At 26.8% G+C, this 16215-nt stretch overlaps 1 protein-coding gene across 3 annotated transcripts; it reads left to right on the top strand.

The window, feature by feature from the left end:
* Positions 1–6219: 6219 nt before the first annotated feature.
* Positions 6220–15669, top strand: LOC111035584 (carnitine O-palmitoyltransferase 1, liver isoform). Of its 3 annotated transcripts, XM_022317259.1 has the most exons (19): positions 6220–6540; positions 8616–8769; positions 8861–8994; positions 9064–9173; positions 9248–9414; positions 9502–9623; positions 11304–11505; positions 11574–11773; positions 11841–12045; positions 12218–12325; positions 12414–12439; positions 12587–12652; positions 12976–13038; positions 13578–13689; positions 13761–13895; positions 13990–14124; positions 14199–14348; positions 14568–14777; positions 14839–15669. In XM_022317259.1, exons 2-19 carry the CDS (start codon positions 8629–8631, stop codon positions 14935–14937), a joined length of 2385 nt encoding a protein of 794 aa, XP_022172951.1. In that variant the 5' UTR covers positions 6220–6540; positions 8616–8628; the 3' UTR covers positions 14938–15669. The 3 variants fall into 3 exon arrangements, with proteins under 3 accessions (XP_022172951.1, XP_022172953.1, XP_022172952.1); XM_022317261.1 differs by lacking the exon at positions 12587–12652; XM_022317260.1 differs by lacking the exon at positions 12976–13038 and having other exon boundaries at positions 6221–6540.
* Positions 15670–16215: the final 546 nt, after the last annotated feature.

The raw sequence follows: 16215 nt of genomic DNA, 5'->3' as shown, positions 1-16215 counted from the left end.
TCTATTTCTAAATAAAATAAAAATGTTTAAAAATGTTTCTAATAAAATAATATATATTATATTATAAGATGGACACAAAATATTCTTTATGTGATTCGCGTACCTACTAACTAAAAAAGTAGATTAACTGAGTTAAATTAATATAATTTTCCATATTAGCTTTAAATTTGACGAGTTAATGAGTTATATTTATTATTAGTTAACTATTAATTATTAACTTCTAACCTAACGATCTTGCGTTCACTTAACTTGACACACCTAACTTGCGTTAATTATTTTCATCAACTTACCCAATTCTGTTCTTTGTTCTTTGTACATGCATATATAAATATATTAATAGTAAAATAAAACAGTATTACACGGTTGTAAGCGATATAAGTTTCATCAGTTTTGACTTTATAGAAAATAATATTTTCAATAAGAATGTTATATTCTGATATTCGTAAGGCGGTTTTTATGAAAAAAAGATTTACTGATTAATTAACCTGCTCGCAAGAATGTAAAGCTCCAAGCTGGTACCTAATACTGGCCATTTTGTGCATAAACGTATCTTTAATTTCAAACCTGTATAATAACATTTATTGTCATAATATAACCATGATGGAAATTTAAACATAATTTATTTATTTTTATTTAAGCATGTGTATCTAATTGAATTAAATACAATCATAGTAAATCAAATATAATATTCTTATACATATAATACAACATAGAATAGACGTTTGATTTGTTCTACTTTGCCGGGATACTTTGGAATATTTTCCTAGATTTTTTTAGCTTAGTTTTTCTGTATACATCCATTGTACGTGTAGCCCACTACATTAAACATTCGTTTTCAAAAATATCCTCTTAAGTTAATAATGCTCATAGAATATTTATACCTCAAAAACAATATGCCATTTAATGAGCAAAGGGCTTTTACAATAAATAATCAAAAATAACTATAGTTACTACAGTTTTATCAAAATAACCATATTTATATGTGGTTGGCTGAGTTCATAACCGTATTACCGTTTTTATACTTTAGACATAATTTCAAATCTAATCTGCATAAGTCATAATATAGAAAATAGAAGAGATAGCGGTCTTATATTGATACCCTGTATTATAATAATAAATTTTAAAATGTCAAAATTTCCTAAAATTTTTTTTGATGTTTGATTTACTTATAAATGTGTTAATTTTTATGCTAAAGATTTTAGAAGTATCATAATTTTAATAAAACCTTTAGTTTATAAACATTAAACCTTTACCATTTTTCTTAGAACTGAGCATTCTTTCAAATTCAAAAACTTATTTTTTGGGTTTTGTGCTCTAATGTCTCTACTCATAAACATGACTTAGTGACCCCTGATTTTTATTAAACCATCAATAATTCATCATTTTCTTTGTGTAACCCGGTGGGATATTACGACTACTAATTCAAATTCTATAGTTCGGATCAAAGCCACGGTAGTCAGGTGTGTGTTTTGTGTGTGTGACACTTTTCAGACCTCCAAGGAGGGCTATGGTTTACTTTGCTTTGTCGGTTGGCCTATATGGCATTAACAGATATTCAGACGTGAACCTATGACTAGACTAGAGAATTGGTATTTTGTTTTATGTTTTGCTTTTGTGTAAGTAGCAATGCATGCTCAATCTAGGACCTAGGTGGTGAGTATTTCTAGTTAGAGGGGGGTGGTGTTTGTGTGACCGAGATCACGGTCTCAACCTTCTCTAACCGAATGCTAATCGACCTGCCATACATAATAATATAATAAATGTTCGGATTGAAGCCGTCAAGTGGTAGAATAGACAATCATTGCTTCTAAATTTAGTCATAATTGGAGTGCGGCAGACCGCTAGATGCTGCTATATTATGCTCTATTCTACGTAGGCAGTAAATTATATCGCATGTAATAACATCGTAATAAGGACCACTGCAATGTAACAAATGTGGTTTAATTTTTTTCTTGATGACTGATAAATGATAATGATAATCGTACGAAGATGGAGTATTAATTATTAGGTTACAGTGAATTCAGCATTAAATTACTTAAAACTGTTTATTTGGCAATAGTTCAACAAATTATATCATAATAATATGGTATTTCAATCTGGCTAGGCACTTATTTGAGACTGCAGTTATCGCCTTAAATTACTAATTTAAATAATCTTAAAAATTAATTCTATGCAAGCCAATATAGACTTTATCCTTCATACTTATTATATTTCGAGCTTAATGTTTTTTTTTATAAAAATAACATAGAAAATTGTACGTTCAGAATAAATAATCCATTTAATTATGTTAAATTTATATTATAATTTATAACTGACCTATAATAAAATATTAAAATTTAGAAGTAAGAATATTAATGAATCTCTGATCTCATAGGTTTTTTTATATTTTATATTTCTGATTCTCAGCGGAACGATGACTGTATTGATTTTACAATGATGTGTGTTTTTTTATTTATTTATTTTTGTGTTGGCCAGCGCAGTTTGGGGCAGTAAAACTGTAAAAGTGCTTCGATTTTCTTTAACATCAACTTTTATGGTAGGAAGTGAATCTAGTTGATGCAACCGAGATGCCAAAATTTAAAATTCATTAAAGTTTTCAAAACCGACAAAAAATTAAGGAAAAACGGGAATTTTTACGAAAAACCAGTTTTCGAAAAAATCAATTTTGGTTTTTAGTGTAACTCTAAATAAAATGACAGTAGATACATGAAATATACACTGAATGTTTGTGTTGGAATTTTCTATACACCATAAAAATTTTCAAAATATTTTGACTCGTGTTGAATTATTTATAGGCATATGAAATTTTCGATTATTAAAGGTTTTTTTTAAACTCAAGTCGATAAAAAATTTTTCGCAAAAAACTTGTAAAAGTAATACAAGCTAGGTGCCTCGTAATTTGTTGTTAGTGGGAATTAAAAAAAAAAGTTGAGCGTAAATACACAATAATTTTTTATGAGCTTTTGAACTTAGAATTTTGATAAAATTCGTAATAATCACAAATATTTAGCAAATTTTTTTGAGTAATAAATGTTCTATTATGTATAAAAAAATAGGTAGTATCTACTATTATGGAATTATTATTTTAGATACTAATTATTTACAATTTAACTTAATTTTTACTTTTAAGGACATACTCACACTTTAACATAATGCAATTCAAATATTTTAACATTGAAAGTTAAAACAAAATCATTGGTTCCTATATAAGGCTATATTATATTATTATTTCGAGTCGTCAAATTAAGATAATGTAATATTGTCTGGTTTACGATAGAAAAAAAAAATCACCCTGTTTAGTGTATTCAGTATTGTGTGTAGGTAAGAAGTATGAAATACCTATATATTATAATACCTATATTTCATATAGACTCAGATCATTTATTTTAGTGCTGACTTTATGCGGGAAGGATGCTTTTATGACGAACACTGACATCTCAGACAAAGCAACACAGATTGCCGTTTACTGTCAGGTAAAATTAATATGAAGACAAAGCAATACAAATTGCTGCTTATTGGCAGATGAAATGAATATGAAGTCTGACACGAAATTAAGGAGATGACATATTATGAAGATAAAACATAACATGTATGATGTTTGTTTAACTGCGGCTACAATAAAAAGAGCTCAAAACAAAGCGTAGGTACCTAGGTAATATCCATAGACTATAGTTGTGACTTGTTATTTGCTATTATAATTAACAACTAACAAGGTAACTCTTTGTACTAGTTTCAGAGTTTGATCCAGTTTTCAGAATAGATTGAAGGAAACACGTGTCATACGGACAGACTGTCGCACTTTATAATTATTATACAGTGTACAATGTCGCAAATGTGTATCTATATAGTAGGGTCATTATAGTAAGTATATTATGCTTTAGAACGTATAGTCGTATAGGTACTTATTCTTAAATTTGGATAATTATTATTGTTATAATTATTGTTATTGTAATTATGTATCACAGCCAGCACAAAATATAAATAGATCTAATAATCTATTATCTGCAATATAATAACTTACTAATACCCAAGTAATAGCATTGAGATAGGTAGTACTATCTATACTCAATGGCATAATAGGTAGTAGGTACTAGGTACTAGGTAGGAAGGTACTTTATTGTACTACCTAAGTTATTACTTATTTGTTATGAGTGTTTATTGTATGTGTGTATGTTTTGTGTGTACCTCGATTGGCCATTAGGTAATATTATGTTGTATAGTAAAGTTTGATATTTTTACATAATTATTCATCATAAATTATAATATATTACCTTTAGGTTATAGGCACAACGTACAGTGTAGTGTACACGTTGTACGACTTAAACATGTAAAAGACACACGGTATTTTAGTATTTTATTTTATTTTTGTTTGATAATTAATTATAATTTATAAAATAAAAATAGTTTCATAGCCAATAAAAACATAATCTATAGTATATTAAAATATATAGTAAAAGTTTATGTAAGTAATATGCTTTGCATTACCACCTAAAATAAATTGTAAGTTAGTTTACTAAATGTCTAATTTATGCTAAGACATGTATATATAGTGTTTAGGTACACACTACACAGTTTAGTAGTCCAATCGTAAACTTCCATATTATATTTAATGCTAAGACGTGAGATACCTACCAATATTTTTACATTTCATTACGTCATGGTCGCATTACGCATAGTCGCTTAGATATATAATAATATACATATATATATATATATAATTAATATATATATACAAAGTGATTCACCCATCAAACTTATACCCATTTTTTCTTTAATTGGTAATATATTCTCAAACACCATATTTTAAAAGTCTTAATTTGTTTCTTACTATTTAAGTAGTGTTCTGTGGTGTTCAGGTTAACAGAAGTTTGGATCTTCACTGGAAATTCCTTAAGAAGTACAAGAAATCTAAAGAATTAGGAAATAATATGGCCTTTAAGGATATTTTGAAATTCCAAAAATTAGATTTTGAATAACTGCTATAATGTGAATCATTTTGTATATACTATATTACAATTACCTATACATGTGCGGTCGTAGCCACCACATCCGTTTATCTTAGATAAGAATACCTATTATTGTTTTGGAGATTGTATTTTGCACCACCATAAAATACATAATATTTTGAGTGCGTACCACGGTAGATTATAATTATAATTATAATCTACCGTGGTGCGTACTAACTACTAATGTAATCAGCAATCAAATATAAAAAAAAAACATTTGTAATTTTCACCACATCTCAATATTAATTTTGGTAATCTGCGCCATGATAGGAAACGAAATGGTATGTGTAGATAATCTGCGTCATACTTGCAATTTAAATCGTTGGAATTTAACTGATACATGTACAGAGCTCACATCAGTTATATAGCACATACAACGTGAATAAATAACATAGAATATTAATCCATGAACAATAATTGGACAATGAATTATAATATTTCTGATTTGTATATATATATTTTATATACCTACCTACATTAAATAAATAGGTATATTTTATACCTATTTAATTTGAGAGTATAGTCTCTAAAGAATTCCTCTCCTTATTTTCAGATATAATATATAAAAAAAAACCGTTTTCATTAGTTCATGGTACTTTTAAAATACCAGCGCAATTACCTATATAAAGTAAGTAGGTATTTAATTTATTATATTTTAAGATGAGGTTCAAACTTGTATATTAAAGAATAGGTAGGTTAGGTAAGTATACTAAAAGTCCCTCAAATGAGTAATGACGGCCCTGATTCAGGGGTAAACAAATAGATGTTCGTGATTGGAAGGGGCGTGACACCCATCCACTCGGTAGCATTGCGGTAATAATAAGCTTTCAGTCGACAGCAGGGAAAATTTGTTTGACATTTGAAAATTCGGCATTTCAAATTCATTTCAAATTGGCTAGGTATTTTAAAGACTGCATTCAGAATTCCAGATAATCGTCCCTGCCTCGATTTCAGATGATTTTTGAAGGAGCACGAGTACAGGACACAGGAACATAATAAATTAAAAAATATATATAAAAATGGAAGTTGTGTTGTTTCACATAGATAGCACTACAAGTATCACCGAATGCTTACCCAACAACTGTAGTATCACAGATGATATACATTTATTTATATCACTGTGATTTGGAGAACGTCGATTACTGACATGTGATAACAGCTATCTTCATGTTTTGGGTACTTCTATTTTTATTGTTTATATTATTGTTCGAGACAAGAACAGTCATAGATACAATTATAATATTACCAGACATCAATAATTATTTCAGTACTCGGTATTCGCTATCGCTATCGCTATTCAGTGTTTCAGACGCTTCTGTTCGTTGACGTTGTGTGAACGTCCCAGGTTTGTGTCTGGGATTTACTATTATTATTATTGTCTTCACTTTCACTTTTCCGTTCGTTTTTCGTTCTCTATTAAAAGAGAGACAGACAGAAGAAAACAAAAAAACAAAAATACGTTTCAATGATCACCATCTAAACACAGTGGCGTTGAGCGATTGAACCTCCTGACGTGCTGTGAATACGTTGTGGGGTAATTATTTTTCGCTAAATATTTCACAAACACCGCTATTTTGATTTATAGAGCCTCTCGCCTGTCTCAATATTATATTAAATTCACAATTTTTGAATTAAATTACTGTATTTGTTTAAACGGTCTAATTCCTTTAGTTATTAAGCAGGCGAGTATGCATATATAATAAATAATAATGCTTATTATTCATTATTTCACATCTATTTGATGCAGACAAATTGTGAGAATTAAATATATCATTAACTTTTTAGACCAAACCAATTGTTTGGTTTTAAATAAATGTATTTCTTTACCTAAATATTATTTTCACTGTGGCTGGAATTCAATTGAACTAAAGCTTATAGGTATATATTTGTATATTTATTTATTTTTAATTTAAAGAAAAAGGTAGGTCCTAGTACCTATTGGTATACAGTACGCAAGTACAATATTATAATTTTCTTACATGCTTAAAAAAAACATTTTGTGTAGACCAATTAATTTAATTATTATTAATGTTACTTACTATTTTAGGACATCAATGTCACTGTATTTTATTTAAATTATCATCAATTCATTTGTATTATTTAATTAAAATGCAAGCATAATTCATATGATATATTTATAACAACATGTATACGTTAAGCCAATTGTTTTTCCTAAACCAAATTAATTTGCATAACATTAAATCTAAATGTCGATTGTTAATAATTTAAAATTCTGTTTGTCGCAAAACACTTAACATACAGGTGACCTATTTTATGGTAATGTAATATTATACTTGACTGTTTTCAGTTTTTGTAGATTACTCATTTTCTTAGGTTTGTTTTCTAATTATCTTAGATTATTTCTTATTGTAAATGTCACTATCGTTTATTTTTAACAAAGTCTTAATTTTTTCCATGTCGATTTGCACTACATTCCTATTACTGTATATAGTTAGATTCTTGTAAAAGAGAATACTTATTGGCAAAATTATGAAAAACAAAAAAAAAAGCGAGCCTGAAAATAATAATTGGTAGCTTTCAAAAGTCAGTTGAATTTTGCTTCATTCAAATCATTGTGTTAAATATCTTTGGAATAGTTAATTGACAATAATGCACAGAAAAAGAATAAACATTCGGTTTAATTATTATACATTATTTTTGAGATGTACATTTCAAATATTTTTACTTACTAAATCTTTAAATTGATTCAGTAACGGCTTTTGTAATAACTTAAAATTAGTTTAAATGCGTTTAAAACTTATTTTTTTTGCCTTGCGAGAAACATCGAATTTAATTTTGATATACATAGTAAATGTATTAAATGGGTGGTATACTCAATGCTTTTTATACCTTCCCACCTGAGTAATTAAGAGTATAATTTCATTAGTGCTCATTATATTCTTTAATTGATTAAGAATAAATCATGTATTGCATAATATAGTAGGTATATACTATAATATTAGTGATAGTATAATATAATTTATTCACCTATTTTGTTTGTATAATTATGCAATTTCTTATGTAAAAACAAAATATTGCTGAAATAAAAAATTAAAAAATTAGTAAATGTATTAAATATTAATGGTATGAGCAATGTTTTATTCTTATATAATAGGTTTATAAGATTATGAAAAAAGTGCAGAAGTACCTATTAAATCCCAAACAAATAAGTAGGTCTATAATTTGAAAGTGTTTTTTCTTCATTTTTGAGGAAGTAAAATGACTGTACATAGTATACTCAAATAAACTATAAACAGAAAAAACCTTGATAAAACTACAAGGCTAGTGTATTAGGCAAGCTAAACCAAATTCAAGTTTGGTTCATCTGTCTTGAGTTGTTTACCTTGTTTTTATTGTTAAAAGATGAATTCTTTGTGTATACATCTAATTATAGTTAATTTCATTAGACAATAAAATGTATCAATAATGTAACTTAATGAAATATATTTAGTGCCTAATACATTTTTGTGGATGGATAAATTCTTGATTGATTTGAATATTTTATAACTTGAGATATAATTAGGTATATTAGGAAATACGACAAATATAATAATTGTATATTCATCCTTTTTATAATACTTCAATTTATTTTTAAAATATTCTTTTCAGATTTTTAATTATCATGGCTGAAGCCCACTCGGCAGTTGCATTTTCATTTTCGATTACCCATGAAGGTTGGGATGTTAATTTTGATCGGGAAGTGCTCCATTTAGTTTGGGCATCTGGGATTCGTTCTTGGAAAAAGCGTTTAGCCAGGTTTAAAGTATGTGTAATATTTCAATATATGTTGCTTTCTAAGATTAAAATTTTTGTACGTTATCCTTTTGAATCTTGAATTTGTTTCAAAATTTTAGAACAATGTACGCAATGGAGTTTTTCCAGCCCCGTTGCAAAGTCTTTGGGCTATGATGGGTATTGTGCTTGCTCTTCGTTATGCCAATAATGCTTTTATTAAATATACAGACATTATATTACAATATTTACCAGGGTAAGTGAATTACTAATTTGTATTCTAAAACTGAATATAATTTAAAATTATTATGTTTCTTATTTTTAGGACATCCTACATATGGCAAATAGTATCTTGTTTTATTTTATCCTTAACTTTTTGGTTAATATTAATTTACATAGTGAGATACACCTTTAAGCTCATGTTAATGTATAAAGGTAATTATTTGAAATCATAATTTAAGATATATATGTAATATGTTAATATATTATTCACATATTTGCTTATTCAGGATGGATGTATGAAAGCAGGGGAGGAGGACATAAAGTGTCTTTACAAACCAAACTTTGGGCCTTAGGTATAAAATTACTTTCTTCGAAAAGGAAACCATTACTTTACAGTTATCAAGGTTCATTGCCAAAACTTCCATTGCCTCCAGTTAATGAAACTATGAAAAGAGTAATTATTTTAAATAACTAATAAGTTATTACATTTTTAATTCTTAAAACTTTTAGTTATTATTTTTAATATTGTATTTTATTACAGTATTTAAAAAGTGTCCGTCCATTAATGAACGATTCAGAGTATGAAAGTATGGTAAAGCTAGCAAATGAATTTGAAGAAGGTATAGCAGTCAAGCTTCAACGATATCTGTGGTTGAAATCATGGTATTTATTTTATATTTATTTATCTTGAAATGTTATGAGTCATTTAAATAATATTTTTATTATTACCTTATTTTAATTATGATTTACTGAATTTTCTTATCTTTTAGCTATACATTTTAGTAGTTAAATCATTATATAATTATATAATAATTGTTTTATAACCATTATGAAAGTTCTTATAAATGACCTCAATCATTTTTGAAACTATTAAAATAAAAAATGGGTTAAACTAGAATACAAATGAGTGGTGGAACTTTGTTAAAATTAGTTTCGCTTACATTTAATAGTTTTTAAAGTTATTGGGAAGTCAGAAAAGTGATTTTATTTTAATTTTCACTTGTGTTTAGTTGTTGATTGATGAAATTGCATGAACAATTTAAATCACTTGTATTCTGTAAAAATGGTTTTTGAGAAAATATTGATTATTGTTATAAATATACACTTATTAAATAGGTTTGGTATGTTTTATATGTAGAAATATAGTTAAGGTTTCAAATATATTGTTAGTAATTAAAAATGCCTTGTTAATAAAATGTATGATCATATTAGTAATTTTATTCATTACCTAATGTGAAATAATAGAAGTACCTTTTATAATTAGTGTTATACATTTGTTTATTAAAACAGATAAACAAAAGTAACTACTTTAATGTTCCAATTTATCAGTGCTTTAAAGCATTTGAGTTAAAGTATTTTCTCATAACTATCAATTTCTTTTATCTTTTATGATCTAACCATAGACATTAATAGTCCCGTTAATTAAAGAAATTTATTCCATTAATGTGTGACTTATAAGATTCATTCTACATTTTCTGTTAATACTATGTATAAATATTCTTTTAGTTAGAATAAACTTAGTTATTTCCTTAAACTTATACAACAGTGTAACAAAAAGAACTGACAGATAGAATTAACTATATTCTGTATAATATAAGAGCATATGTAATAACTAGTGGTCGGATTTTTATGATTTTACATATTTGTTTCTAGTGTATACAGTTAAATGGGAGTGAGAAGTCTTTACGAATCATGAAACACAAAATTCATAGGAAAAAGTTTATTTTTCATAAAAAACATATTTTTGGGGTTATAGAATATTTGAGAATATTTTTGTAAAGTCCGGCACATAATGAACATATTTCATGTATATCAGCACTTGGATAAATACTATGTTCATTAAATGATTTATTTCTGGGTTTTAATAAAAAATTAATCTCCAGGTATTCCTTATCGATTGCGCTAGCATATCGGTTATTTTGTTGTTTTCACGACTATCCCTCGAACAATATATAGTTATTAATTGTTTTTGTAAAATTAATTTAATTAAATATATTTAAAACCAAATTAATAAAAAATAAATTTGAACTGATTTTTTTTTTAATATTAAAAGAATATTTTGTATATTTAAAGACATAAAACATCATATATCTGATATTTTAAAGGAATATTAAGAGAATATAAATCCGACCTCTAGTAATAACTAATAACTTATAACCAGAGCTTGTAAGTTCTAGCACTAAAAAAGATACTTTTTGGCACTTAAATAATTGCACAGAAAACTGTAAATTTGCTTTAATAATATTATTATAGGGTCTATAAGTACCATATTTATATATTATACCTATGATAAAATGTTTGATAAATTAAAAAATGATTAAGATGAACTTTTGATTTTAATAGGTGGTCGAGTAATTATGTATCAGATTGGTGGGAAGAATATGTGTATTTAAGAAGTCGAACACCTTTAATAGTTAATTCAAATTTTTATGGTACTGATGCCATAATGTTACATTCAACTTCTATTCAAGCTGCACGCGCTGCTATGATAATTTGGCAGTGTTTACAGTATAGAAGACTGATTGAACGTCAAGAACTTGAACCGGTATTTAGAAATTTGACTGTTAAAAATATAATGCAATATAATAACTCAACAATATTTATACTTTGTAGATAAGAGTTCAAGGATTGGTTCCTTTGTGTTCATGGCAATATGAAAGGATATTTAATACAACACGTGTTCCTGGTGCTGTGAGTGATAAGATTGTTCATTACAACGATAGTAGACACATAGTAGTGTATCATGCTGGACGATATTTTAAAGTGATTATCTATAGTCAAAACCGTATACTTCATCCTTGTGAAATTGAAGAGTAAATATTTTCTTTGTATCTAATTCTTGTGATGATATTTAAAAAATATATATATTTAATCATTTAGACAAATACAATCAATTCTCGATAACACAGAAAAACCATATGCTGGAGAAGAAAAAGTAGCTGCTTTAACTGCTGCTGATCGAACACATTGGGCAAATACACGCACCCAATATTTTTTTAAGGGCATAAACAGACAAAGCTTAGATGCTATTGAAAAAGCAGCTTTTGTTGTTACATTAGATGAGGTTCCATATGAGTATGACCCTGTAAGTATTTAATATTAAGTGACTAATGAGGTCTTATTAATTTTGTGAGCTGAGATAATACAGAATATAATATTAATATACCTTTTTTAAATTGGTAAAGGTTTATTATTACTTAACTTAATATGTATATTCATAGTTTATTTAGTATTAAAAAATATTATCTTTTATTTAGAAAAATTCAAAAAAATTGGATGAATTTGGAAGAATATTAATGACTGGCAAAGGATATGACCGTTGGTTTGATAAATCATTTACTTTATGTATTGGATCAAATGGAAGAGTAATGTTTATTCATAAATATATTACATAAAAAATAAATAATAATGCTATAAGTTTAAACAAATTAATAATTTCCATATCTTTTCTAGGTGGGTTTCAATGCTGAGCATTCGTGGTGAGTGTTTCATAGTATTATTATTCAATCAGTAATTGAAATGTGTATGTTTGTATCACGTTTTGTAAATGTTTGAATTAAACTTCTAATGTTTAATTAAAATTTCAAATATTGTTTTGAATTTGCATTTAACAAGCGTTGTTACAGGGCTGATGCCGCGGTTATGTCTCATCTTTGGGAGTTCATAATTTTTGATGAAGCAAAAAAATCTGGGTAACTTAATAGGTTGCAGTTTTACTGTAATAAAGCCTGAATTTTTTTGTATGATATTTTATAATTTGCTTGCTGGGAATATTTGCGTAATTATTTTTATGGACTTGGTACTTCTTTGAAGAAACAACAATAATACATTATTACTCATGGTAAATTAAAAACGCACGTCATCTTTTATCATAACTACAAATTCAAAACATTATAATTTAACTATCACATTAATAATTTCATCAATTTATCTAAATATTGTGATTTGGATAAGCTACATATAACTCGGCTTCTGATTAATTGTATTACTTGGTTATTGTTTTCATTGATGACAGGGCAGATGCACCGGTTATGGGTCATTTATGGGAACATTTTCTATGCGGCGACCTAGTTGTGGGGTAATAATCCATACAATAAATAAATTAATCCATTATAATTTACTAATTTGTGCACACAATTCTTATTTTGTAGGAAGCCATCCAATTTCATGATTATTATGTCAATTATTCGAATAATGGGGTTGTAATCTTTTAATATTAACAATTATTTTCATCTGAGTATATTGTGTTATTAATAATTATTAATTGTTAATGACTATCATGAATCATCATTATTTATTAATTATTATATAATTTAGTTTTAAGCCAATACTAAGAACAAAAAACAAAAATTAATTATATGTTGTTTTGTGTAACATTTGTTATAATTGGTTTATAATTTGATGATGGATGGGTTCCTTTATTTTTGATAATATATGAATATATAATAATGGATTATGGTTAAAAATCATAGGTACATCATTTCATTCTGACATAATGAAACATCACGCTTAAATATTTTACACATTTCATACTTTATAATATTTACCACAAAGAATAAAATAAGACTATTGTATTGATAAAATCAATTAATAGTATTCATTTTCTCATACATAAAGATATCAAGAAAATGGACACACGAAAGGTGCTCCTGAATTGGAACCTCCAAAACCTATAAGGCTTCAATGGAATTTGGAACCAGTGTTAGAAGCTATTGAAAAATCATATCAAGTAATATTTTTACACATTTTGTTTGGGGAGTTAATTAATGAACTGTTTATTATTATTTATTGTTATTTTAGGTCTCATTAGCCTTAGTAAATGATATTGATCTGCGTATTTTGGCATTCGATGATTATGGCAAGGGATTCATGAAAACTGCTAGAGTCAGTCCAGATGCTTTTATTCAGATGGCACTCCAACTGGCATATTTCAGAGTAATTTATAGTTACTTTTTGATATCTTAATTTTACTATATTAATTAATCGTCACAAAAAGTCTAACAAAACAATTTGATTTTTATGTTTATAGGACGCTGGTAAGTTTAGTCTAACATATGAGGCATCAATGACCAGATTGTACAGGGAAGGTAGAACGGAAACTGTGAGACCCTGTACTCTTGAGTCTTCAATTTGGGTGAAATCTATGTTGGATCCAAAAGTTGATGTTAGTTGTTACCTGTTAACACACATAAATTAAATTTCTGTGTTTAATTATTCAAATTTCTAATTTATGTATAGACAAATAAACGTATCTCTCTATTGAGAGAAGCATGTGCAACTCACCAAAGAGGTTATCAAGATGCAATGTGTGGAAAAGGAATTGACAGACATTTGTTTTGCTTATATGTAGTTTCCAAGTATTTGGAAGTCGAATCACCATTCTTAAACGTAACTAAAATTTAAAATCATTGAACAATTGTTGGTAAAATAATTCAATTTTTATATCTTGCGTCTTACATGCATAATATACGCTGTGACCATTTTATTCATGTGTTTAGAGTACTAACAGATTTTTGTATTTATGTATCCAAGAAACATCTAAATTTAATAAATTGTGAAATGTCTTTCAATATTTAAACTAGTTTATAATATGTTTCCCATTTATAGAAAGTATTGAGTGAACCATGGAGGTTGTCAACATCACAAACACCACATGGACAAACCACTCAGTTTGACTTGAGGAAATTTCCTAATTGCATTTCTGCTGGTGGTGGATTTGGCCCTGTAGCCAATGATGGATATGGTGTTAGTTACATAATAGCTGGAGAAAATCTAGTTTTCTTCCACATCTCGAGCAAAAAAAGTTCTCCCCACACTGTATGTTAATTTAATTTTCAACTGCTAGTTTTGTTTTTAATCACATTGTGCTGTTTTATAGGATTCAAATAGGTTTTCTGTTCGTATTAAGGAGGCACTTAATGACATGAAATCACTGCACGACGATTGGGACAGAAGTACAAAAAAACCAAGCTCATAATATGGCTATTGACTGCATAGTATATTATATTAATTTGATTTAATCATGGTACTGTTTGAAAAGTATAATAAGTTCATAACACTTTTGTGGTATTAAGTTCTAAGGTTAATTTTTATGAATTTCTACATAATCTCAAATCTGTATTATTGTCAGTAACGAGTATTTTATTTTTAATAACTATTTTTAAACAATATTTTTTTTGTTGATTATATTGTTTTTGTGATTTGGTGGTATTTTTGTTAGTTATTGAAAGAAAAAATTTAGTTTAATATTTCAATTTTGTTTGATACATTTCTAACATTTACGAGTTGTTAAATTTATTATTTGTATGTTTAAAATTTTAAATGTAAAATATTCATAAGTGATGAAATACTGATAAGAAAAATTGTTATTTTGTTTTGTATTCAAATAGTGGTTTTATTTTTTTATCAAAGTATAAATGAAAAACCATACTCATATTATTATTTTGAGCTCAAGTGTTCATATCTCAGTTAAATTATCTGTGAATATCTTAGATTAGGTAAAATGATTTTTTTAGTTGTTTTGTTTAAATAAATTAGGTAATATTTATTAGGTAAAATATAATGTTAAATATTATAACTATCAGTCATAGTCGGCACTATAAAATGCTTGTTCTAAATGGTTTGAACAAACATATTTTACTTATTAGCTTTTAAGACAACGAATATAACTTCATCGAATATTGATATTATAAATGCTATATGGAATAAATGTTTTTTCTTTTACTCATTTGTGCATGTATTTATTTATACATTTTACAAATTAATAGTACTAAATTATTTTTGATCAAACATAGGTTTGTAGATCCTGATGTACATTTTAATATATACATTATCTAATAACCGATTTGATCACATATTAATGAATAAGATGATTCTTACAGAATCAACCACTACAAACAACGAAAGATCATTGCGATTAATTTCAAATGGTCAATTTTAACATTCACAGCATTGGAAATTGACATTACCTATTAGTTTATTTTATTATATCCAACATAAAAATATTAAGCATACTTTAACCTTCAAAGGTACTGTCTAAATTTCTCTCACAAACATGCATAGGTATATAAATTTAAATTCAAGTAAATAAATAGGTAAATAATAAATGATAATAGGTAGGTAACCTTAATTAAAACCTATGTTTTTATTAAATTTGAATATTTAATATCCAACCAAAATAATGTTGAATTTAAAATTATTTAAAATTTTGATCATATTAATATGGTTGTTGACTGTTCTCACATGTATGTTTTTC

This window comes from Myzus persicae, unplaced genomic scaffold, assembly GCF_001856785.1.
Source record: "Myzus persicae strain clone G006 unplaced genomic scaffold, MPER_G0061.0, whole genome shotgun sequence".
Lineage (NCBI taxonomy): Eukaryota > Metazoa > Arthropoda > Insecta > Hemiptera > Aphididae > Myzus > Myzus persicae.
This window is presented reverse-complemented; position numbering and strand designations above follow the sequence as displayed.

Bases quoted from the DNA above. Each gene is read 5' to 3' on its own strand.
- LOC111035584 (XM_022317259.1), top strand. From the start codon at position 8,629: ATGGCTGAAGCCCACTCGGCAGTTGCATTTTCATTTTCGATTACCCAT. The intron at 9,415-9,501 runs GTAATTATTTTA...ATTTTATTACAG, and splicing joins TTAATGAAACTATGAAAAGA to TATTTAAAAAGTGTCCGTCC. The intron at 9,624-11,303 runs GTATTTATTTTA...TGATTTTAATAG, and splicing joins TATCTGTGGTTGAAATCATG to GTGGTCGAGTAATTATGTAT.